Source organism: Nicotiana tabacum, unplaced genomic scaffold (assembly GCF_000715075.1).
Source record: "Nicotiana tabacum cultivar K326 unplaced genomic scaffold, ASM71507v2 Un00001, whole genome shotgun sequence".
NCBI lineage: Eukaryota > Viridiplantae > Streptophyta > Magnoliopsida > Solanales > Solanaceae > Nicotiana > Nicotiana tabacum.
Genome location: NW_027438239.1, coordinates 3,028,388 through 3,054,901, shown reverse-complemented (window position 1 = coordinate 3,054,901; position 26,514 = coordinate 3,028,388). Strand labels below are relative to the sequence as shown.

The window sequence follows — 26,514 nt, the reverse complement described above, 5'->3', positions numbered from 1 at the left end:
TCTAAAGTAGAAGCTTAAGTTGGAAAAGTCAACCGGATATTGACTTATGTATAAACGACCTCGGATTTGAATTTTGATGGTTCCGTTAGGTGATTTTGGACTTGGGAGCGCGTTCGGAATGAGATTTGGAGGCCCGTGGTAGAATTAGGCTTGAATTGGCGAAAGTTAGAATTTTGGCGATTTTGGTCGGTAGTGGAAATTTTGATATCAGGGTCGGAATAGAATTCCAAAAGTTGGAATAGGTTCGTGGTATTATTTTTAAATTGTGTGTAAAATTTGAGGTTATTCGGACGTGGTTTAGCAGGTTTCGGCATCGTTGGTGGAATTCGGAAGTTTAGAAGTTCTTAGGCTTGAATCCGAGTGTAATTTGGTATTTTGTTGTTGTTTTGAGTGATTTGATGATTTTTCTAAGTTCGTATGATGTTGTGGGATATGTTGGTATGTTTGGTCGAGGTCCCGAGGGCCTCGGGGTAATTCCGGGTGATTAACGGAACAAGTTTGGAAATTGGAAAAATTGCTCAAGTTGAACTCAGCTGTCATAATCGCACATGCGGATGTCTCATCGCAGGTACGAGCACGAAGAAGCGAACGGGAGATCGAAGATGCGAGATTGGAGGAGCTGGGCAGAAGGCACAGGTGCGATGAAGTTCCCGCACCTGCGATGGTCGCAAAAGCGGAGGGAGATGCGCAGGTGCGCTTTCGTAGGTGCGAGATTTGGCCGTAGATGCGGAACCTGGGTTCTTAAGTGAGTTCCACACCTGCGATGGAAATTTCACAGGTGCAGCGTCGCAGAAGCGGAAAGAGGGGCTGCAGGTGCGGTTTCACTCGGCAGAATGTATAAATTGAGGACTTTGTGATTTTTGCTCATTTCCACCATTTTTAACTCGAACTTTGGAGCTTTTGGGGTTATTTTTGAAGGGGATTCAAGGGTTTTAACAGAGGTAAGTTTCTTGAGCTCTTATACTCCTAGCTATGGTACTTTCCCATTGATTTCTCATCTAATTAGTAGGGTTTTGAAGTGAAAATTGGGGGTTAGGGCTTGGGATTTTGGAAAGTGTAATTTGAGGATTTGAGGGACCAAATGATGTCGGATTTTGATAAATTTTGTATGGTTAGACTAGTGAGTGAATGGGATTTCGGATTTTATGACTTTTGTCGGATTTCGAGATGTGGGCCCGGGTGTCGGAATTAAGTCGATTTCGGGTTTTGAGTCTAATTTGGTAGTTTTCTTGTGGAATTGATTCCTTTAGCATGTATTAATGGTATTGTACGGTTTGTAGCTAGATTCGGGATGCTCGGAGGCCGATTTGAGAGGCAAGGGCATTGCGGAGTAGAGATTTGCTCGGATTGAGGTAAGTAACAGTTGTAAATCTAGTCCTGAGGGTATGAAACCCCGAATTTTTGTGTCATGTGACTATTTGGAGGTGACGCACATGGTAGGTAACGGGCGTGTGGGCGTGAACCATTGGGGATTTGTGACTTGGTCCGTCCCGTAGCAACTGTAAAGTTTAACAACTTGTTGTAGCTATATGCTCTTTATGTGCTTTAGAAAGAATTACTGTAAATCATGCTAGATACCATGTCTAGGCCTTATGCCAATATTATTTGGACCCTTAGAGGTCGTTTCTTGCTGTCCTCTCACTGCTTTAGTTGATATCCCATACTCAGTCATGTTCATGCATTCTTACATCATAGCTCAGTATCTATTATTCTATTTGTTGTATCATGTTAATGTTGTTTGGGCTGACTTCTTTGATTTCTGAGAGCCCGGGAGACTGGAGAGGTTTATGACTGCGTGAGGCCGAGGGCCTGTTTGTGAGGTATTGTACCTTAGCACGTGAGTTGTCCGTACGGATTCTAATATGATATTATAGCACGTGAGTTGTCCGTGCAGATTATAGCGCTTGGGCTGTAGGATCCCCTCCGGAGTCTGAACACCCCCAGTGAGTGCAGGTACCTACTGAATGTGAGTGCCGAGTGTTGAGCGATTGTGAGGCATGAGTGATGGTGAGGCATGAGTGATTGTGAGGTTGGAGTGATTGGGAGAACTGAGTGATGTTAGCGAGGGGCAGTATATGATTTCATCATCTATGCTCATAGTTGCTTTGAGTCCTTATTTGAGAACTGTTGAAAGATATTTCTAATTGATTTACTTGAACTTGATTTAAACAAGTTGATTTGACTTAAACTTTGGTTACAAAGCATGACGCACTTTACTAAATTTTGTGATATGAACGGTACTTGCATTTAGATCGTCACTACTTCTCAGTCTTTATTTATTTCTATTACTTACTGAGTTGATGTACTCACGTTACTCTCTTCACCTTGTTTGCAGATCTAGGCATTTTTGGTCATGCTAGCGGCTGCTGATATTCCTGTAGCTGATCATTGGAGTTAGCAAGGTAGTTGCCTGGCGATCCCAGCCCTATTTTCTCCTTCTTTATCTCCCCCTTAATTGTATTTTGGATTTTTCCCAGACTATGTTAGTCTTATTATTGTCGGACCAGTTTTTGGTAGTTGCTCATGACTCAGTGACACCCTAATGGTTGGGGCTTTTCATTATGCATTTCTATTTTTGAGTTCAACCCTTGTTTCTTTTATGAAATTCTGCTATACAAGACGCCTTTTTTGGCATATCTTTGAATGAATTATTGTACTATTGTGGGAGTCGGTTGGCCTAGTATCATCGATAGGCGCTATCATGACAGGTTTGAGTCTAGGGTCATGACAGGTCGTGATCGGACTCCATGCTAAAAGTACAGTAGTATTAGTATTGTGAATATTGGTACTGTGAACGGTGATATATTGGTATTAATGATCTCCCAACCAAAAATATATATTATTTTTGTATTTTAAAAATTGTTATATTTTAACTGGGCATTTGGATATTGTTGATTGTGACTTACTGCTTCTATGGTTTTCCCTTTCTCATATTGGCATTCTATTTTAAAAGAGGACAGTTAGCTTTACATACTAGTACTATTCCATATGTACTAATGTCCCTTTTATCGGGGGCGCTGCATCTTCAATGGATGTAGGTGGTTCATCAGCAGGCAACTTTGGTCCTCGTTAGCAGTTACTCCCTATTCAGCAGGTTTTGGTGAGCCCTACTCTATTTCGGGCATGATGTCATTTGGTGTTGCACTTTGTATTTTTAGGTATAGCCGGGGCCTTATTGCTGGCATTTCTATATTACTCTTCTGTTGTACTTAGAGGCTCCGTAGACAGGTTGTGGGTGGTGTTTGACGTGGGGAATTGAATTAGAAATGTTGGTATTTGGCAAACATGTTTTTCATTATATCTATAAACTTGTAATAGTTTGGAAATTATGAATGAAGCTGCTAATAAAAATAAAACGGGAGTTGTTAATGAAATCTTTTCAGTGTTTGATTAATGGAGTGCATCTCCTATTTATTCATGGATGAGTTTAGGTTAAAGAAAATCTAAACATGCTTTCTCGGCCGGGTTCACTCGGTTGAGCGTTGGTCGCGCTCCCCGAGTTCGGGGCGTGACACGTGAATACTGAACTAACATGGATATATGAATATTGAAACTAGCACGAATATTTGAGTACTGAACTGACATCAATATTTGAGTACTAAGCTGACATGAATATATGAGTACTGAACTGACATGAGTATTTGAGTACTGGAAACTTGAATGTTATAACATGATACGTGAAATACTGGGTGTACAACCTCTAATTCTGGTGGAAAATTCAACTCATAAGCTATTTGTCCGATCTTTTGTAGGATCCTATACGACCCAATGTATCTGAGACTAAGCTTTCCTTTCTTCCAAAATCTTATAACACCTTTCATAGGCCAAACTTTCAGAAACACCCAATCATCAACTTAAAGCTTTAGGTCTCTATACAACACGCATGAATAGGACTTTTGGTGGCTTTGAGCCGTCTGCAAATGATCTTGAATCAACTTGACTTTCTCCATAGCTGATAGACTAAATTTGGTCCCAACAGCTTTGCTTCGCCAACTTCGAACCAACCAATTAGCGATCTATACCTTCGCCCATACAGAGTCTCGCACAGTGCCATCTTGGTACTAGAGTGTTAGTTTTTATTATAAGCAAACTTAATGAGTGGTCTGTGATCATCCCAATTGGATCATGCTTTCAAAATAAGTGAGATAATCATGTTATAAAGTCTATATTTACCATCTCTACTCATGAATATATGTAAACTATGGTAAAACACTGGGCTTTCTGTTGCTCGACTTTCATTTGCTGATTCTCCGGACACTTGGCTACAAAGTTTGTGACGTTCTCTTTTTTTTTTGTCATTCCACCAATAAATCTCCTTGAGATCATGATACATCTTTGGGGGACCTAGGTGGATAGAATACCTGGAATTATGGGCTTCTAACATGATCCTCCTCTCTAAGTCCATCTATGTCATAGTTCGTCTTAGTACCTCAAAGTACCATCATCTCCCCCTTATTCAAAAGTCATCGTCTTATACTTGTGAATCTCCTCTTTCAACTGCAACGAGTAGGGATCATCAAATTGTTTCTCCTTCTCTTCGGCTACTAAGGGGGAATAAGTCATGTTCTAGACAACAACTCTGTCATCTTCGGAGTCCGAAGTCGAACTCCTATCTTGGCTAAGTGGTGAACTTCTTTCACCATAGTCCTCTTGTCTGTCTCAATGATGAGCTATACTTCCCATACTTGATTATCTTTTTAAGGCACTTCCTGAAAACACTTATAGCATTGTTGTGAGCTAAGTCTTTGACTATTACTCCAAAATTAGAGTCTCGTGCAATGGCACTACCCTCGTGATACATAACTGGGCATGATTTTATGGTTTTTATATCCCATGCTAACTATGTGGATTTCAAATCTCCAACTGGACTTACTGACGATTTTCACATCTCTCCCTTAGAATAAAGGTTAAGGTCTTGTACTTGTGGATCCTTCTCTTTTGTTGGGATCCGAACAACTTTTCTTATCTTCTGCAATTCTTTGCACTTTATGTCAATGACGACTCATCTTTCAACTTACTTCTGAGCTTTCTTACTAGGAAAAACTAAATTACTTATATAAATGGAAGGCCAATGTATTCACAACTATCAAACACAATCTTAATGATTTAACTCTGCTCACTCTGTCAATCTTGGGGAAATCTCTTTTTGATAACTCTTAAAGGCTATTCTTCTGTAGTTTGCACTCTTACAACTAGCTAATTTTCCTTTCTTCCACTGTCACTGTACTTCGGGTTTAACTTAAACTCTTTGGGTTCTAACACGTGTTCGGTATTTCAAACTGTCATCCACTCACTATAGTTAACCTGGCTAAGTGAATCAAATTGTACCTCTACTAGCTCTGCTGAAATTGTTAATTCACTGTATCAACTCAAAACTTACTATTCTTTTACTAACCACCTGCTAGAATTATGTTTTCTTGTTCTACTTTGGATAACTGAAGTGAAGCATAAGGTAATTTCTAACTTCCATCACCGTCAGACCATATTCTATGGTCGCATACTATCTTTTTTTTGAACTAGTCATATGGATCACACATAGGGAAATTTCATCTGTCTTAAATGAAATTGGAATATCAAAGCCCAAACTTTCTATACACTTCAAAATCATATCAAACTATAAACATTTGCGGTAAACACTTAGTCAAATAACCTAAGGGAGAACTGTCATATCTTTCATCTTACAATAATAGCCATTTCTTATAGTAATTTACTAACGTGGTACTTTCTAGTTCTGATTTGTATGAATCTGGAAAACTTAAAACCATTCCCTGAAATTCAATATAGGCTTCTCTTGGTTCTCATTTCGTACATCATATCTTCTTAGTCATATGCATGAGTCGTACAAAACAAAACACATACCACTACCAACACAAACTTATCCTTTAGAATATACCATCATCTGATAAATCACTTACTGCACCATCCGGCGAGTCTTGGGTCTTAATTAGCACCTAAAATATGAGAAGATTTTGCTATAACCACTATTATTTACATTTTCTTTTAGCGCCCATATGCATTACTATATACTCACAAGTCACCGGAATTTGGATACATTGAAAATTAGAGATCTAGTAACTGAATAGCTAAATACTGGCATACTGAATAACCATACACCTGCTAACTGAAAAACTGTATAACTGTATAACTGGTAACTGTGATAAACCGATAACCATAGAACATGATAACTGATTTTGTACTTTCTGATAAGGTTATGCTCTAATCTGTACTACTATCCATTACATCCCACTTTTAACATGCTCACAAGTCTCATTTATTATAAACTTGTACTCCATAATTATACCCCAATGGGGAATCATCCTCTCTAGAACCTTGGTTTTTTCCTGCATGTCGCTTGGGCATTCGATACGTCTGGAATTCGATAGGAAGAGAAGGTTACCTATTGCGCTAAGCTTCATGGCATGATCTAAAGTAGAAAGAAATGAGACAATCCTGAATGTCTTGGTAGTTATCCATTTATATGAGCGGCTGGCACACACAGATAAAGGAAATTCCACTGGACACGGTTGCATAGACTCCCCAAGACTCTTGAACCTAGTGCTCTGATACCAAGCTTTGTTACGCCCCGAACCTGGGCCTGGACGTAACACAGCACCCGGTGCCTGATTACATGTGACCGAGTGAACCAACCGGTTGGCTGAATCAATATGTGATATCATAACATACTAAATGCGGAAGATAAACTAATACATACTAATATACTGAAAGTTTGAATGATATAAATCAAGTGCGGAAATACTAACATAAGTCTGAAACATGTTTGTAGCCAACATTGCTTAACATGAAAAGCATGTGACTCTATCTAACTGTTACTCTAGTCTATGAGTCCTCTAATGAAGTACTTAAAATACTGACTATCTATAAATACTGAAAGACTACAAAGTGATAAAAATGCCCTGAAAGAACTGGGGCTCACCAAATAGCTGGTACGAGAATCCTAGCGCTCTGAATCTTCAACCTGTAAATCATTGCCTTCATCGTGAGATGTAGGCCCTTGGCAAAAGGGACGTTAGTACATTTGAATTGCACTGGTATATAAAGCAACTGAAAGAAAGAATTACAAATGTTGAAACTGAAACTAAGCTGATAACTGAGAATTGATAATTGATAACTGAAATGATAACTTTTGAAATTTAAACTGGAATGATAACTGATAGCTGAAATGATACTGATAACTAAATTGATAGCTGATAACTGATAACTGATAACTGATAACTGAAATGATAATTAATAACTGAAATGATAATGGATAATTGAACTGAACAAATGAGGTAAGGATATGAATACTCCCTCTTCTGAATGATAAACAACCTGCTTATCTGAATAAACTACGTCCTTGGGCCCAATATATATGCACAAGATACGGCCTCATGCCCAAGTATACGTATACATAACTATGGCCTCAGGCCCAAAAATGCATAAAGCATCAACTACGGCCTCAGACCGAAATATGAATAAAGCATATAAACTACGGCCTCAGGCCCAATACAGCTGTTCAACATTTAGGAATTTAAAAACAGGAACTGAGAATTGTACTGTAATACATGATGCCGAAATACTAAACCATATTGAGTTACACGATACTTGAATGTTGAATAGAACTGAACTGAGACATGTATTCATGAACTGATTATGAGAACTTATGCTATAACTATTTATGACATGCTGGTAATCTAGACTGAGACTCATGGGAATTAAACACAAGCCTATACTGATTACGCACTGAGCTCACAATGTTCAGAATGAAAGTCATGAACGAATTATGAAGCTAGAGAATAGAAGTTCTGCAACTATTCAGGAAACTAGACTTAACTATATTTCTGAGGCAATTAGTAAAGTCGTAAATGAAACGTAATATAGGGAGAATCATTAACATTCCCAAACATGGAGAGTTAGCCTCACATACCTTAACTTCCTGCTCTTGAGCATAATACAACATTCGCCAACCCTTTCAACTTTAATATATATCAATACAAGTCAAATGGATTCCAAATTAGAAACAATACTCATGTTTTGGTCACTTAGACATTTTATCAATCACTTGGTGGGTATAAAGCTTCATAGCCCTCATTAATGGTGTTTCTACACCCAACAACCCATTCTCTTGCTCATAGATAAATTCTAAAATCTCAATTTGCTATAATCAATACCATTCTTCATCACCCATAAAATAAACAACATTCTTAATAATTAATCAACAACCCAAACCTATAATTGTTCATGCTTTCTATCAAACCCGTAAACTCATATCTCATGAACATAGAGTCTATAGTCATTAATCCAATACTATAATCAAGTAGAGGTGGAAGATATTACCTTTTGAAGTTCGTTCCTCTTGAATTCGAGTTCTAGGCTTTCTTTTCTCAACCATGATGTCCCATTTGAATATCTAATGATTTGGAGGGTTTACCCATGTTAATAAAGTATTGGAGAATTGGAATTAACTTAGAATCTCCATTAGAACTTACCTTGGATGGTGGAGGGATCTTTGAGGAGCTGGGTTCTTGAGAGCTTCCCTTTCTAGAGCAAGTTTTTGTGTTTAGGGTTGTGGGGGACGAAGTAGGGCTTTAAAAATGACCCCTCCCCCTCCCCTCCCCGACCTGCCAAGTGCGCCCCCGTGCACCTGAAGGCCTGACCACGCACCTGAATGCACAAAATGGCAGTAGCACTGCCACAAGTACACGGCCGCGCACGTGACCATGTGGGCGCGCACCTGGGCGTGCATATTGCGCATTGCTCTGTAAAACGCACATAACGTTTTGCAAAGGGATCCGTTCTGGCTCCACAATATATTGTTGGAAAGCTATTTCAAAGGGATACAACTTTCATGTTTTACGTTTTCCCAAATTTCCAACAGATAATTACGGAATCCTTCTAGAAAACAGACATTCTATAAAATTAATCGATTTTCTCAAATCTTATACACCTCACTCTCCGTCTTGATTCCAAAATAACTCTTTTCACCCATACTCATTCCGATAGGGATTTATATGTCCAAGATGTCATCTTAATACTCATTTAACATGTCTACACCTAGTCCGAATTTACGGAGTGTTACAAAATAGCAGTTGTTACATTCGCAAAGAAAGCTCACTTATAGTTTAATCCCAGATGCAAAATTGATTGTATGGGATGAATTATCTATGGCTAAAAAAAGAATGTTAGAAGGTTTTGATCTACTGTTAAAAGATCTGATGAATACAAATACATTGTTTGGCGGAAAAGTTGTAGTTTTAGGAGGTGATTTCATACAAACTCTTCCAGTTGTGCGGTACGGAAAAAAGGAAGATTTCATTGGTGAAAGTTTGTTATATTCTAGCATTTGGAATGAACTTGAAAAATTAAAGTTATCTGAGAATATGAGAGCCAAAACGGATCCTGCATTTTGTGATTATTTGCTAAGAATTGAAAATGGACAAGAACGAGTCAATTCGGCAGACAAGATTGAAATTCCAAATTCTTTGATTATTCCTTATACAACCGAAAGAGAATCTCTTGATAAGTTATTAAGAACGACATATTCAAATTTGAATTCATTATACTCTAATTCATCCTATACAGATTCGCGTGTGATCTTGACAATAAAAAATGATTTCGTTGATGAAATTAATGACATGCTTATTGATCGATTCACAGGAAAATCAAAAATATTTATTGGCACCGATGAGGCTATTGAATTTAACAACCAAACACAACTAGAAGATCTACTACACACTTTAAATCCTCCTAGTTTGCCCCCTTACAAATTATGTTTGAAAGAGAATTGTCCAATTATATTATTACAAAATCTAAATCCATGTGAAAGTTTATGTAATGGCACTCGATTGACCTGTTGTGATTTTAAAAGTTATGTTATTAGTGCTAAGATCACAGTAGGTGATTTCAAGAATATGTATGTGTTTATCCCAAGAATATCATTATTATCATCACAGGATGAAAAAATACATGTTCAGTTCAAAAGAACACAATTTCCTGTTAGATTGTGCTTCGCTATGACTATAAATAAAGCACAAGGTCAAACTTTAGATTTTGTTGGAATTTATTTGGTCAGTTTTACGTTGCCTTATCAAGAGCAAAGAGTTCAAATTGTGTGAAATTATTGATCCGATCGACCATCTACACCAACTAGACATGATGATCATTCTACATCTAATATTGTTTATGATGAAATCATTAAGAAAGCAGCTGCTTGATGTTTTCGACATAGGCTTCTTCCACAGTTCCTTTGCTGTTTCCCTCTCTTACTATCCTATTTACACAGTTTTCTGACTTTTTTACGTTCTTAGTTTTGTGTCTTCAATATTTTCATGCTTTAGTCCTAATTTTCATTTATTTCAACTCTCTCACATACTTCAATTTCAGACAGGAGGGGATTGGAGATGATATCTTATGGACAATAAGATAAAAGATTTTTCGAATTTTATTACACAGACATTACATTATACAATCATGTTTCCTACTTAAGGTTAGTTGTTTCATGAAAACAGAGCAATCATGTTGTCGTATTAAAACTGTTGTTCAAGACCCAGCTAAAACACTCCCAGTTTGAGCATCAGCTTCGTCCTGGAGTTGAAATACAAAGCCATCTTCGCCATCCAAATACTCTTGAGGCTTTATGGTTACCTTTATGATCGGGTAAATTGTGGTTCTTTCTGTAGCCTCTTCTGCATTGCTTGTTTTCAGTTTTGGGTCTTAAGAAGAACTTTCAGGAGACTAATGATCGTACTTGCTAATGCAGAAACGTGTGTATTTAATCCTAAAATATACTACCAAGAGTGAACTCCACAAAGAACTACAGAAATGCAAATATTTTACTGAACGACGTATCGCAACTGTTACTTCTTGTTGAAGTACAAAATTGCTTTTACATTTGTTATTAAACTGTAGAATTTCCTTCTTCAAAATCTTTACTTAGAGAATAATGACATTTTGTAGATGAGCAGATGGGGAGTTTTTTTCTTTTAATCTTCGGTTTTGGTCCCCATTCTAGATAGTCTTGAGTGTCAGCAGATTTATATATCTCCAACATTTAACTATATTCATGCCTTTCAGCATCCTAACTACTTTTGAACTGACCAACTGACCATAAATTTTCTTATTTTTTTCTTTATCTTGTGTCTTGGAACAGTATATTGTATCGTTAGCCCGAGCCTTCACATATTGTCATGAGAAACACGTAATACACAGAGATACCAAACCGGAGAATCTTTTGGTTGGTAAACTGCAGCGGCGGAGGCAGGATATTTGCGAAGGAGGTTCAAAAATTTTAAAAATCAAATATACAATGAAAGTCTACAGATTCATAAGTTTATTTTCATAAGTCTACCGTCTACAGTCTACAGTCTACGGATTCATAAGTCTACAATCTAAAAAAATCAGCAATTATTTTCCATAAGTTTATCAAAGCAAATGCAATAGAAAACTCAATAATTTACATTATTAAAGCCTACAGATTCAAGAATCAAAAAATAACAAACAAGAGTCATTAACCTAAATTAAGAATAACCAATAAAATACTAATAAAATTCTGAAAAAGTTAGAAAGAACAAGGAATTTACCTGGGATGCAAGAATAGTAAGCAGCAGCATCAAAGTAGAGAGATTGAAGAGAGAGAGGGAGTGGAGTGAGCCAGCGAGGCAACGAAGAGAGATAGATTTGGTGATTTTAACCCAAAGTCAGTCACGTTTTTGGGGAAAAAGCATATTAAAAGAGACGAGACGAAACAACGTCGTTTCGTTTCGATTAAAATTAAAAAAAAACGTCTGAGGTAAAAAGAATTAGATTGTAGCTAACAGGAATTGAACCTGCAACCTTCTACAAAATCTAAACAACCTTGACCACTAAGCCAAGTTTTTAGCTTGTGTCAAGGGGGTTCAACATATTATATTTATACGTAAATAAATAAATTACCCTTATATGAACAGTGTAATTTTCCGACAAAGGGTGTTCGGATGAACACCTTTCCGCCACCTAAATCCGCCCCCAGGTGTACAGGTATATATTTAGCATTTGTAAACATTTTATAATATGCATTGCAACTTAAATGATGGAGCTCGAATTAAATATTTATAATATTTCTGCTTTTAGGGTTAACTCAAAATTGCATACTTTGGGTGGTCAGTGCATATCTTTAACCGGAAGCGGACTATGTGTGGCACTGAGATATACATTGTGTTAGTCGAAAACAGACTAGCTTCATGTTGTACGAGATACGTTAGAAGTTTAATACAGAAGTTCTATAGTAGCATGGCTTCATGTGGTATCCTTTTTCTTGTTCTTTTTAAACAAAAATCTTTTATTTTCACATGGTATGTATGAAAATTTAGCTTAGCAAATCTTTAACTGCTTTTACATGTTTTGGTGTTAATCCAAATTTTTACTGAAAAATACTGCTAATTGTGTGTGGTTCCTAAGAGATAATAATGGACTTAAATGTAAAATTTCATTGTTCCTCAAATTCCTCCTCCTCTGGTGGTGTACAAATTGACACATTCCAACACTGCGTCTATTATTTTATAACTCGACACACCATATCACTCGCGAAGCGCCAAGTCTCTGTGCCATAAGTGATGGAAGGAGCTCTCAAATCTGAATAACTATCTTCATGTTCCTTTTTTTTAATGGACTTTTTTTTAAATTTTTCTTTTATTGTTGTCCAGTTTCTTGTTTCTTTTTTTTAATGGACATTTTTCTATTGTTGGCATAACAAGAATGTGAAATATTCTTTCCACGAAGGATTATGTGATAAGATATTAGATTGAAGGTTAACAGTTCCACACTTCTAATTTTAAATATCAATTTCATGAGAAGTTTATCAATTACGTACTTGTTATTTGTGGTATTGGATCTGTTTATCAATTACTCTCAAATCCACCGCCACGTAAGTAAATTCATTTGTTAAAATCGAGCCCTATAAAATCTCTAGCTTGTATATATTGTGTTTACTATACACCTATATATATATATATATATATATATATATATATATAATGCCATTTCACTTGCCATTGTTTTAACTTTAAAAATTACCTCTCGATTTCTTTTCCTGATTTTTCTGAAAGGATAACATTATTTCTTCATGCTTTTAGATTTTGATGGCTACTGTTGCCACCACCATTGTCAAAATAGCTTTTGTGTGCACTGGGGATCGGTAAATGTCATCAAATAACTTATCAAGTAAATTAGATTCTTAGTAGCCTGCACTCATCCTGAACTTTCTTAGCCAGGCCTTAGGTGGCTGTAGTTGTATAGTATATGTTTTTGACTATTATGTTTCATCAGATTCTTAATTTTCTATTTTTCTTTTTCAAATTCAGATATGTTAACTTTAATTTATAGTTTCATATTTAAACTGAAGTGGTTTTATAAAGACCCGTCAAATAAATTTGTATAGTATGTTAGAAGAAGAATCATGAATATACTTCTATTTTTCAACCAATATTGGGACTAAAATCTATGTGGACAATTTTAATATTTGATATTTTTAAAAAGGAAATTGAATAGCTTTTACGTCTATGTATATGTCCAATTGAAAGCACCGTAAGTAGTTATTAAATTAAGGTTTTGAGAATGACATTAGGAACTAATCAATGGTACTAAGTGCTTGACCAAAAAATTGTTAAAAGAGAACATGATGGCACTAGCATTCCATGTGCTAAGTAATGAGGTATTTCATTTACTTTTGATCCTAAGTATATTTCCGTCAAATTACACAATAATAAAAGTGGTAGCATGTTGCTAGCATTGCTCTAAACACAAGAAAACAGAAAATATCTAATTGAAGCATAGCTCTAGAATTGGTTGCAAATAAGTGTCCAGCATACATACTTGCAAAGTAAAAATCACTCATGTACTAAATTAATAAATGATATACCTTATTACTTACCATATGATCCACCAAATAACAGAACAGGATATGTCTGTACTGATAAATTACTTTTGTCGATCTCACTATCTCTGTTTCTGACTCGTTCCCCTATCATTCCTTTCCACTGATTTGTACGACAAATTAAGTTATGTAGTTTTACTATGTTTAACAGAATGGAGTTTATGCTGGAATTCTAAACATTGTTTCTAATTTAAGTGGTTCAAATGAGGCAAGTCGTTCAATACTTATGGATGACATCACGGTAAGAAAACTTTGTCTAACTCTTATAAAAGTAAATTCCTTGGTTGATATTGTCCAATGTCATGTTTGCATTATAGTTTTCAGTTGCAATTTATTTAGTTCTCTTGTCATCTGAGTTCAAAAAGAGAAGTTGCTTGATCTTGGGCCTTTAAAAGATTGTAGACTAAAGTCATATACAGAGAGTGTCTTATACTTTGGAGAGAAAAAATTAGAAGAAAATAAAGAATGCGATATAATGTGATTTTGTGGTGCTATGCAAAATCACCAAATTGAGATATTATGGTCATAACATGCTATGCTTTATGTGCTTGTTTATGTGAGATGCGCAACCGTGGATACTAAAATTTCACAAGTTAAATAGAAATACATCAACAGAGTATAACTATATTATTTTGTAAACAGTCCCCCAACCTTTACAAATTACAATTGTGCATTTTAGCAGAAAGATCACTACAACAGCGAAAAAGTATAGTTTTGCTTAATAGTTTGATAAAGAAAAAATATTGGAGTGCCTTGAAAGCTACCTGGAATTGTTATTTGTCCTGGTCCTGGTACTGAAAAATTAATTAGTCAGACCCTAAAATTTGGGCCACTACAAGTCTAACAACCATGTATAGTACATGGTAGAATTTCTATAGTAGATAGTTAGCTCTTTTCTTTTATGTTACATGGTGTAGGTTCTTATTTGATGATTTCTTAGCTTTAGCTTGGCTATAAGAATCTTTTTATATCATTCATTGGTGTCCAAATTTTTCTTTTTTGATATGTGTGTATACTTTATAGTTTTCTTTTATAAAAATTATAATTATAATTATAATTTATTTATTTTTGTAGGATGAAGATGAGTAAACCAACATAGCTAACAATATGGTTTATCTAAAGGTCAAGCTACTTGAAGAAGATTTACTTTTTGGGTTGTTATTAGATTAGAAATTATGACCCTGTAGATGATGATCTTTTTTTTTAAAGTAAGAACATGTGTTTTAGTAGTATTTAGTTTTTGAAAGTATGTAAATACTTGGTGCATCAGTTGTATTGACCTTTGCAAATATATATCATATATATATATATATATATATATATATATAAAAGAAAAAATAAATATAGGGAAGGCAGATATTAAGAGATCGGGATTCTAATTCTCAAAACGACCGGTCGAGTCGTTACAATAATATTGTTGGCAAAAAGTGGTTTGTGCCCACAACAATACTTGTTGCTAAAAGCCTTTATAACAGATTATTAACTACCCTCTCCCCGATTTTTTGTCACACGTAATATTGTTGCGAAAATAATAATAATTTATTACAACAATAACTTTTGTTGCTAAATATTTTTATAAGCCACAAGTGTGTAACCAAAATATAATTTATGGCAACAATATTTCTTGTTGCGTTAAGTTAGCTTTTGGCAACGACATTTTTTGTTGTTGCAAAAACTTTTTCCATCCGCATTTATTGCAACGGCATGCAATAACTTTTCGATTTTTGCCAAAATACTTTTCGCAACCATATTCAATATATGGCAACGAAAAAAATTGTTGCAAATATCATACTTTCTTGTCAGTTTTCCCATTTAAATCTTGTACATAGCTTCTTAAACCTAAATGATGGAAAAACTATTCCATCCAAATTGTGTGGAGATTTACCTTACCATGTTTACAACTATGCTAAGATGACACTACAATATACCTCTGGTAAAACACTTGCAACTCCTTTGCATTTTCGTTCGTCATTCTACTTCTCCTTCTCTGCTTCTCTTTTAGAAATGCTTATTTACGTACGAATTGGATAAACTTTAAGTTCTTAGCTCCAATACACTGATTAATGTACATGTACATTTACAATCACAAAGCCAGATAAGTTTTGCTGACTGCTTAGCTCTTCAGTACCTTTCTCTTTGATGTTTTGTTTGCATGAGTCTGGAAATTATTGGTGATGCACATGTAAAATATTCCAGTTGATAAATTTTGAGTGTATGAATTTTAATCTTTTTTCCATACTTAGTGGTATTTGCGGAAACATCTTGGATCGAACTGAATGACATAGTTTCTCCAAAGAATAGAGCATAAGAGCAGAACGGTTTGTTTATCTTCGTGGATCTTGGTGATATTATTTGCTGCTCCAGATTTTTCTGTTTCAAGGTAAGCGCATTGTTGAAAAAAAAATAATTTACCAATCTGTCGTGTTGGATTGTTACTACAATTATGTTTGCAAGTCACTTACTAGAGATCTTATATTTGCTGTAGTGCACCTACTATATCTTGATTGCTTTATGATTCTTTCGTTATATTTTGTTCGTTCTGTTGATGCAACAGTATAATGACACATTATTAATTAGTTATCTCGCCATGTTCACCAAATGCTCTACGTATAATTTTTTAGGCTTCCACACTAAGTTCTTTTATGATTGCTACAAGTAGCTCAACTAGTTCTCATATTAACTTTTTCATCCCTCTTTTCTCCTTTCTCATTTTGATTCTTGAAATATTTTCCACTGTAGAGTAAGTCTCCCACTCCTAATCAAGAGACGTATTTGTAAGTTAAACCTATTAATTATCAATATATTTCACTTATATTTCGGATAATCGTAATAATAATCTGAAATAAAGCAAGGTGACAAATGATATAATGAGTATATTTTAGAAATCAAATAAAGTAAAATAAGAACAAGTTATACAAAATGGAGTATCAGATAGGTTTAGTTTAGAAACCAATAAAATAAGTAAAAATATCGTGTTTAAACAATGTAAAACACTCGTTAAATTAAGGAAAACTTACACAAATGTCTCAAATAAGTCTCAACTTACCAACCTCTAGCCATTAGTTATAGACCTACCAAAACTAGTCAATCACATATAAAAATTGAAAAACCAAATAAATAAGGTTCTTTCTCTCAAAGAATCACATGCAAAAATCTCCTTTCATATTTTTAAGTGTGATTAGCAACATTAGATGCAAGACAGAAAGGAAATTGCATGGATGAGGTAGTAAATAAGGTGATGAAATACAAAAAAATATATATAATATTCCAAAAATCTAAGCAAAAAAGAAACTTTTTCAATGGGTATAGTTGAAATTCATTGAAAACATATAGATAAATCAATATATAAAATTTGAGGAAGATTGGAGATGATTTGGACTGATTTTGTATCAAAATTCGTAATTAAATCGAGTTCAAAAAATTCTTCTGCAACACATGTATCAAACATGTATCACGCATGTATCTCACACACAGGTATACATGGATATATATGTGATACACAATTGATACAAATATGATACTTATGTGACACAAATGATACACATATCATTTTTCATGTTCTGTTTTTATTTTGAATTTTCAATTCAAACCACCTTAAAAATTCACCAAATCATCCCAAAACTGAGATTCAAACTCCTTAAGATATACCCAATTTATTCTAATAACACCCACTCAAAAGAAAGCAAAAAATTGATTTTTTTTTATTACAAATAACTAATTGGCTAATATTAATAATATTTGGCTAATATTAGTAATATTTTATGAATTGACCAATTTTTGTAATAAGCTACTTATAAATGGATATAGCTGGTAGTTTTCCTTAAATTAATGAGTTACATATATAATTTATTAAAAGTAAAACGTGATGACAATTATCAAGTAAGGAAAACATCAAATAAGGAGATAAATATAATTTGAAAACCCAGTTAAAGTAAAAATAAGATAACCATTTAAAATAGTAAAGCACGAAGTGAGATAACGAGTTTTATTTTTGAAAGTCACATAAGTAAAAACATCTTAAGAATTCTTTTATTTAGAACAACTAAGTTACTAACAACTCAACCGAATATGAGATAATAACCCCATGCACATAAATTCACCTTGACAATCAATTTACCGAGAAATAACGGAGACACAAATTAGCATGTTAAAGCAACACAACAAATCACGTAGAATGCATGACTCACTCAAGAAATCAATATTGTTTCATTACTAGAATACCGACAGTCAACCAAATACGATCAAAATACAAGTGAATCGATTTAAGAAACAACAATAACCATTCATCCGATAAACCTTTCCAACATAAAATGTACCATGAGAATCAACCGAGAATCACTTTACTATCATAAACAATTACAACATCAATCTGTTGTGGCGTGCAACGATCCCACCTATATCATATCATCCGTTCTTATCGCTTCATATCATATCTTTCTATATCATTTCAATACTGTTGTGGTGTGCAACCCGATCCGCAAACAATATGAATTAAGCAAACAAATATCAACCAACTACGACATATCACAAAATTAAATGAAGTAAAAAAACTAAACAAAGAAGGTCATAAGCGGATAATATAGTTACATGATGACTCACAAAGTCAAATAGCAAGTAATGGCAGTTCATAAATAAAGGCACAAACAATTAAGGCACGTAACAGATAAGACATGAATTCAACAAGTAATTGCAATTAACAATTAAAGCAGGTAGGGAGTAAACTTGACAACAAAGGATAAAACATGTATTAACCACTTCAATTAAATGCAAGAAAGAAGTCCAAGAATCTAAACCGGTCAAATGCCACATATAAGCTCATGTACAAGTCTTCCACATAATCTAAATAGTACAATCAACCCAAATCCTAAGGGGTAGTTTCCCCCACACAAAGTTAGGCAAGATATACCTCAATTAGGTCAAATCAATACTCAAAATAGCTTATCCCTTTAAAATTCACCTCCGCTCTGCTCAAATCTAGCCAAAAACAACTTACCAATATCAAACAATGCAAGAGAAACTAATTCCTACTAAAGCTATGATCTTTATACAATTCCCCAAAAGTCAACAAAAGCCAACCTCGGGCCCACCCGGTCATAACCCTAGTCGAAGAGTAGGTTTCGACTACCCATAGTCACACGAGTTCATATATGTGTTTGGTTTTCAAATCCGAATCCAGTTCGACTCTCAAATCTCAAATTTTCATTTTTCAAAACATAGACAAAAATCCCCAAAATTTCTCGTAGATTCTCATGAATTTGAAGTTAAATCTTGTATATAATCATGAAATATAATTGAAAATTAATTAAAATCACTTACCCAAAAGTTTGGTATGAAAATCTCTCCACAAAATCACCTCCTACCGAGTCTAGGGTTCAAAACATGGTAAAATGAAGCTAAGTCCCGAAACACTCAACTATAAACAAGCTGCAGATGTCGCATTTGCGACCTGGGGTTCGCAAATGCGAACCCCGCAATTGCGAAAACTTGATCGCAAAAGCGATCACTGACCAACTCTGTTGACGTCGCAAATGCGACATAAAAGCTCGCTAATGCGATGCTAGGCACCTCGCAAAAGCGACAAGAGGGTCGCAAATGCGGAAAAATACCATGCCCAAGTGTCATTGCAAATGCGATCAACTTCTTCGCAAATGCAAACTCAACAGTGCCACCCCAACCTCGCAAATGCGTAACCCTCCTCGCAAATGCGAACAAAATCTCGCATTTTGCGAGACCTGAAGTAGCAGACCAAAACAAGCAAAACTAAAACTCTTCCAAACACTCTGAAATGCGTCCGAAACCCATCCGAGTGCCCGAGGCTCCACACCAAACATCCACACAAGTGCATAAACATTATACGAACTCGCTCGTGCGATCAAAACACCAAAATAACAACTAGAACCACGAATCGGATACCAAAACACATGAAAATCACCATGAACTCCACGAATTGCTAGAAACACAACCACGCGTTCGAATACTATCAAACCAACTCGGAATTACACCAAATTTTGCAGACAAGTTTCAAATGGCAAAACGGACCTATGCCAAGTCTCGAAACCAAAATTTGAACCCGATAGCCATAAAGTCAAACCATGGTCAAACTTAGGAAAATTCTAAACCTTTAAATTGCCAATTTTCGCCAATTAGTGCCGAAACCTTCTATAAACATCTAAATGCAAATCCGGGCATACGCCCAAGTCCAAAATCACCATCCGGGCCTACCAGAACCATTAAAACTCCGATCCGAGGTCAAATACACAAAAGTCAAACGTTGTAAACTCTTTCAACTTCAAGCTTCTCAAGTAAGAGTCATCCTTCTAAATCAATTCCGAACCATTCGAAAATCGAAACCAACGATGCACGCAAGTCACAAGTCACAATACACCATGTGAAGCTATTCATGACCTCAAACCTCCGAATTGAATTCAAATACTCAAAACGACCGGTCGGGTCGTTACACCAAACAATGCAATTAAAGGATGGTAACAAAATCATTACTTAGTATTCTTATTCTTACGTATAAATAAAGCTGAAACATGTACAAATCTTACCTTGAATATTTCAAAACTATCAAGAAGAGACCAACCAATGTCCTTCTGATTAGTGTGTCGGTGAGAGACAGAATCATGATGGTCATTTGTTTGGAAAAACAAAATTATGTCTAATGAACAAGGTGATTGGCGTGGTCAAGTAGCTGGCTGTGAGTAGTATTCATCTCCCTTGCTATTATGACTAAAGCATTCATATATAGTTTTCCATGTCACTGTATATTAAGCATAGACATTGATAAACGTTGTCAACTAATGGGAATGATTTATCATCTGCCAAGAAAGTTTGAATCCTCTTGTCTACTTCAATCCAACTACATCCAGGTTTTTTCCTCAACTTTAGCTCCTTCATCTTCAGTCTCAACTTGCGTACCTCATTCCATTTGTTCTGCGAAGCATACATTTTTTCAAAAACAACATAAGTGGATGGATCATCGACGTCCTTTTGAGTAAGTACCTTTGCAACTTCTTCTCCAATCTCTCGTTCCGCATGCAAATGACATGCAGAAAATAATGTGCTTAACAACTCAACATCCTCCCTGATGTGTGGGTTGCTCTGTAGAATTGCATAGGCTTCACGCAATCTTCCAGCACGCCCAAGAAGGTCAATAAGACATGAGTACTCTTCAGCTGATGGTTGGATGCCACAAACAGTGACCATTAAATTAAAATAATGACAACCTTCATCCACTAATCCTGCATGATCACATGCAGAAATTACTGCAAGGAATGCAACTCTGTCGGGTTTTACATTAGAATGCAGCATTTCATTAAAGAGTTTTAAAGCTTCAAAAGCTTGGCCATGAGATCCATATGCCACAATCATTGTAGTCCATGATACCAGATCTCTCTCAGGCAACTCATCAAAGACTTGAAAAGCTTCACTTACGACACCACATTTAGCATACATATCAAGCAATGATCCCATAACAGTTTCATTGGATTCCAACCTATTGTCAATGATACACTTGTGGATCTCCTTGCCCTGTTCTAAGGCAGCCAACTGTGAACAAGATACCAAGGCACTCGTCAAAGTGATTGCATCAGGTTTTATCCCTGCCAACTTCATGTCATTATAGATGTCAAGAGCCTCCAAGTAGTATCCAGCTGACACATATCCGGAGATCATTACATTCCAAGCTTCCACACTCTTCTTTGTGATCTTACTAAAGACATTTTGGGCAGTCTCAACTCTGCCACATTTGAAATATAAGTCAACAAGTGAAGCATTAAGAAAGACATCAGATCTTATTTTATTTCGAATTATATATGCATGAAGAAACTTCCCGTGCTGCAATTGAGCGGATTTAGAGCATGCCATTAATAAGCTGCTTAAAGTCACAGAAGACGGTCTAGTGTTTTCTTTGCTCATCCTTGTTAAAAGCTCAATGCATGATCTGGTATCACCTCTCAAACTATACCCAGATATCATGGAATTCCAGGAAACCAAACTCTTGACAGGGATTTGCTCAAACATCTCTTTAGCCTTCTCTAAGCAGCCACATTTCCCATACATGTCTACAAGAGCAGCACTTACAAAACCATCCAATGAAAACTTATCATTCACTAATTGCTGATGAATTCTCTCCCCTGTTTCCATATCCAAAAGCCTCGCACATGACGAGATTGCAGCTGTGTAGGTAACCGAATTAGGCGTATATCCCAAACCCTTCATTTTCTCAAAGAACTCAAGCGCTTTGGCAAATAGCCCACTTTGATAGTAGCATGAAATCATAGTATTCCAACACGCAATGTCTCTTTCAGGCATTTCATCAAACAGAAGTATAGCTGAACCGAAAAAACCGCATTTCGCGTACATACCGATCAGTGAACTTGTCACAACAACATCTGATAAAAGCCCACATTTAATCAGATGAGCATGTACCATTTGACCACACTGGACTTTTTCTAAACCACCACAAGCCTTGAGAACACTAGGAAAGGTGTAACTATCAGCTTTGAGATATGGGAAGTACAACAGCTTCTCAAAGAGCTCAAGAGCTTCATTGAACAAATGGTTCTTGGTATAAGCAGACATTAGACCATTCCACAAGGTGATATCAAGAGGGTTTTCAAGAATTTGAAAAACTAGCTTGGCAGAATGGAAATCTTGGCAAGAGATGTATAGGTTAATTAGATTCTTGGAAAAAATAATGTTGCTTTGTAAGCCTAAAGTAACAATCTTTTGGTGCAAGAGTTTGCATTGCTTTAGTGATGTTGAACTATTAACGCCTGATTTCAAGAGAGAGAAAATTTTCATGGAAGCCATAGAAATTCATTCAAAAGAGCTAGTAAATTCGTCTCAAAAGATCTCTTTGGCCGCTTAAACTAATTTTATGTGGAGTATTAAATGGAGTATTCAAGAGACGGCCCACGAGCGACAAGTTTAATGTTACGATCCTAAATCTCTGTCATCAGCGCATACAAGATTTAGTTTAACTAGTTTTAGGGTGTACTCTATATTATGTTTAGCTAATAAAAAATAAAAGAAGAAACTTTGCTCATAAAAGTCCTCAATCAATATAGTCAACTTATAATTTAGTCCGAATTTTACAAGTTATCATGCAAGAATGTACAACTGATTAACATTGTGAAGATATTTAATTTGAAAGATTAAATACATCAATAATTTCTCTGAAAAATTTATATCAATTAACATTCAGATAAAGTCAATGACTATTTATTTAAGAAACAAACGTAGAAAGGTTAAGAAAAAAAAATGAAATACCGAATTAAATAATACAAGATTATTTCACCGTAGTAAGTATATTTATACATATACTATTCGAACATACAAATTCTCCCATGACATTAAGCTTGCCAACACTTAGATATATAAAATAGTTGACAATATAACGACTTTCAATTTGTATGATGTTTACTTTTTTGTTTGCCTTTATCATTTTTCTACTTGGAATCATCTTTTAGCTTGCTTTCATTTGAATTATGCTCCATGAAGTGTTATAGCTCTTTAAAAAAATATTTCTTATATATATCTATATATATATATAGAGAGAGAGAGAGTCAAAATCGAGCTCGCCTACAACTTGGTAGATTATGCTTGGAACGTAGCAACCAAGGACTGAAGACCTCGAGTCCCACCGAGCTAGAACCCGACGTTGGAACGCCTGCCTTCGAGGAGCAGTGAGTCCGGTGTTGACCTTAGCCTCGAACGAACTCGGAGAAATATTGTTGAGTTAACTAACAAAAGACAGAAATATTCGTGACCGGTCGAATATTGTGGCGAAAATTTCGGTACTTATCAGTAAGGAACCAGCAATTAGCACCGTAGTAATTATATTAATACATATACTATTCGAAGATACAAATTCTCCCATGACATTAAGCTTGCCAACACTTAGATATATAAAATAGTTGACAATATAACGACTTTCAATTTGTATGATGTTTACTTTTTTGTTTGCCTTTATCATTTTTCTACTTGGAATCATCTTTTAGCTTGCTTTCATTTGAATGAGATTATCAAGTTTTCTCAATTATGCTCCATGAAGTGTTATAGCTCTTTAAAAAAATATTTCTTATATATATCTATATATATATATAGAGAGAGAGAGAGTCAAAATCGAGCTCGCCTACAACTTGGTAGATTATGCTTGGAACGTAGCAACCAAGGACTGAAGACCTCGAGTCCCACCGAGCTAGAACCCGAGGTTGGAACGCCTGCCTTCGAGAAGCAGTGAGTCCGGTATTGACCTTAGTCTCGAACGAACTCGGAGAAACATTGTTAAGTTAACCAACAGAAGACCGAAATATCTGCGACCGGTCGGATATTGTGGCGAAAATTTCGGCATTTATCAGTAAGAAACCAGCAATCAGCGAATCATGAGATTTTTACCTTTTATGGAAATGTACCTAGAGTAGGACCCCTTTACTATAAAAAGGGGGTTTGATAATTCATTCAACGCATCATAACATGCATTCCAAAGCAATATATTATTATTCTCTTTAAGTTCTTATTATTCTCTTGTTGTTCTGTTCTCATATCAATAAAAGCACTTTTGGCTCGAGGGTGGCCAACCTTCCAGGGCTAAGATTGTTCAACTTGTGTGGTTAGCATTTACTTTTCCATTACTTATTCCAATTGCAATCTAATTTGTCGTTTTGTATCAAGTTAAATCACGTATCCTTAAAACCACTTACAAATTCAATTGTTATCTGATTTTGAGGGTAAACTGTTTGGCGCTCACCGTGGGGCTAAGTAATAGTGGCTATTTGATACAAATCTCCATAACACACACTACTTTACGCTTGTTCTTTGAAGTGTCTTTAATTTCAGGTTAAAATACAAAATGTCAAACTCTCAATCAGCAGCACCCCTACATGTGGACAACGAGTTCGGCCATCAAGGTGAAAATAACAAAATAGTGCCCGGTGGCGAGGTACTACCCGTTTATCCCATCGGAATTCCGACCGCGGGCCAGATTGACGCTAATCCACATGTGGCTATCGACGTAAATTTGCCTACCGACCCCGAGAATAGCGTCCGCGGTGAAACCTGATAGGCAACTCGAAACACACAAAACATTGGAGGAGACGGGATCAGTTTACGGGTGATCTTCGAAATGCTGCAGGCTCAACAGGTAGTGATAGCTCATTTACAGAACCAAAGCCGTGCACCGAGCAGGGTTGAACCCGATCCACCCCAGGAAGTCACCCGCAGGGATGAACCGGTCGCAGAAAGGCCAATGAACATGAATCGGGGGCTAACCCCGAGATCATAAAGATGCTCAAAGAATTGACAAAACAGATAAAATCAGGGGAGAAGAAAATTGAAGCTAATGACAAAAAGGTGAAAACCTACAATTTCAGGGTACACCAGATCCCAGGAGCACCGCCAATATTGAAATGCCTAGATTCCAAGAAGTTCGTGCAAAAACCTTTTCCTCCGAGCGCAGCTCCGAAGCCAATCCCTAAAAGATTCTGCATGCCTGAGATTACTAAGTATAATGGAACGACCGTCCCAAATGAGCATGTAACGTCCTCTTACACATGTTCCATCAAAGGGAACGACTTGGAGGATGACGAGATCGAGTCTGTCCTATTGAAGAAGTTCGAAGAGACCCTGTCAAAAGGGGCTATAATGTGGTATCACAACTTACCTCCTAATTCTATTGATTCATTTGCTATGCTTGCGGATTCTTTCGTGCAAGCACACGCCGGGGCCATCAAGGTCGAAACCAGGAAATCTGACCTTTTCAAAGTGAAACAGAAGGATAACAAGATGCTGAGAGAGTTCGTGTCCAGGTTTCAAATAAAACAAATGGACCTGCCATATGTTGCTGATGATTGGTCCATTCATGCTTTCACCCAAGGGCTCAATGTTTGAATCTCGGTGGCTTCACAACAGCTGAAACAAAACTTGATAGAATATCCGGCCATTATTTGGGCCGACGTGCATAACCGGTATCAATCGAAGATCATAGTGGAAGATGATCAACTTGAGGCCCCTTCGGGGTCTGTTTATCCCGTCAGAAACATCGACAGAATCAAAAGAGACATCGATCGTGAATTGATACCAAACAGGGATCGGTACCAACCGTATAATGGAGACCGAAGAAGCAGTGGGTCGGGGCGGAACTCTATGAGAAACGAAAGGATAAGTGACCGAGGTCAGAGGAACCGGGGACTCATGAGCAAAAATAGCTTCGATAGGCCCATCGGACCTAAAGAAGTACCGAGGTTATCGGAAGACAACTTTAATGTCGATGTTGTCGCCATTGTATCAGCTATCGGACGCATCAAAGATACCAAGTGGCCTCGACCTCTACAATCCGATCCAACCCAAAAGTATCCTAACCAGATATGTAAATATCACGGGACGCACGACCACAGAATGGAGGATTGCCGCCAGTTGAGAGAGGACCTAGCCCGACTATTCAACATCGGGCATCTTCGAGAATTCCTGAGCGACCAAGCCATGAATTATTTCAGGAATAGGGATTTTAACAAACAGACTGAACAAGAAGAACCTCAACACGTAATTAACATGATCATTCGTGGGGTCGACGTCCCTCAGGGGGGCAATGTTGAAACGCACTA

At 36.3% G+C, this 26,514-nt stretch overlaps 1 protein-coding gene across 1 annotated transcript; it reads right to left on the bottom strand.

Annotated features, from left to right (window-relative positions):
• Positions 1 to 19,190: 19,190 nt before the first annotated feature.
• LOC142178834 (pentatricopeptide repeat-containing protein At5g27110-like) lies at positions 19,191 to 22,900 on the bottom strand. The gene has a single exon (XM_075248586.1). It carries the CDS (start codon positions 22,721 to 22,723, stop codon positions 20,648 to 20,650), a length of 2,076 nt encoding a protein of 691 aa, XP_075104687.1. The 5' UTR covers positions 22,724 to 22,900; the 3' UTR covers positions 19,191 to 20,647.
• Positions 22,901 to 26,514: the final 3,614 nt, after the last annotated feature.

Excerpts from the sequence above, each read along its gene's own strand:
- LOC142178834 (XM_075248586.1), bottom strand. The coding sequence starts at position 22,723 with ATGGCTTCCATGAAAATTTTCTCTCTCTTGAAATCAGGCGTTAATAGT.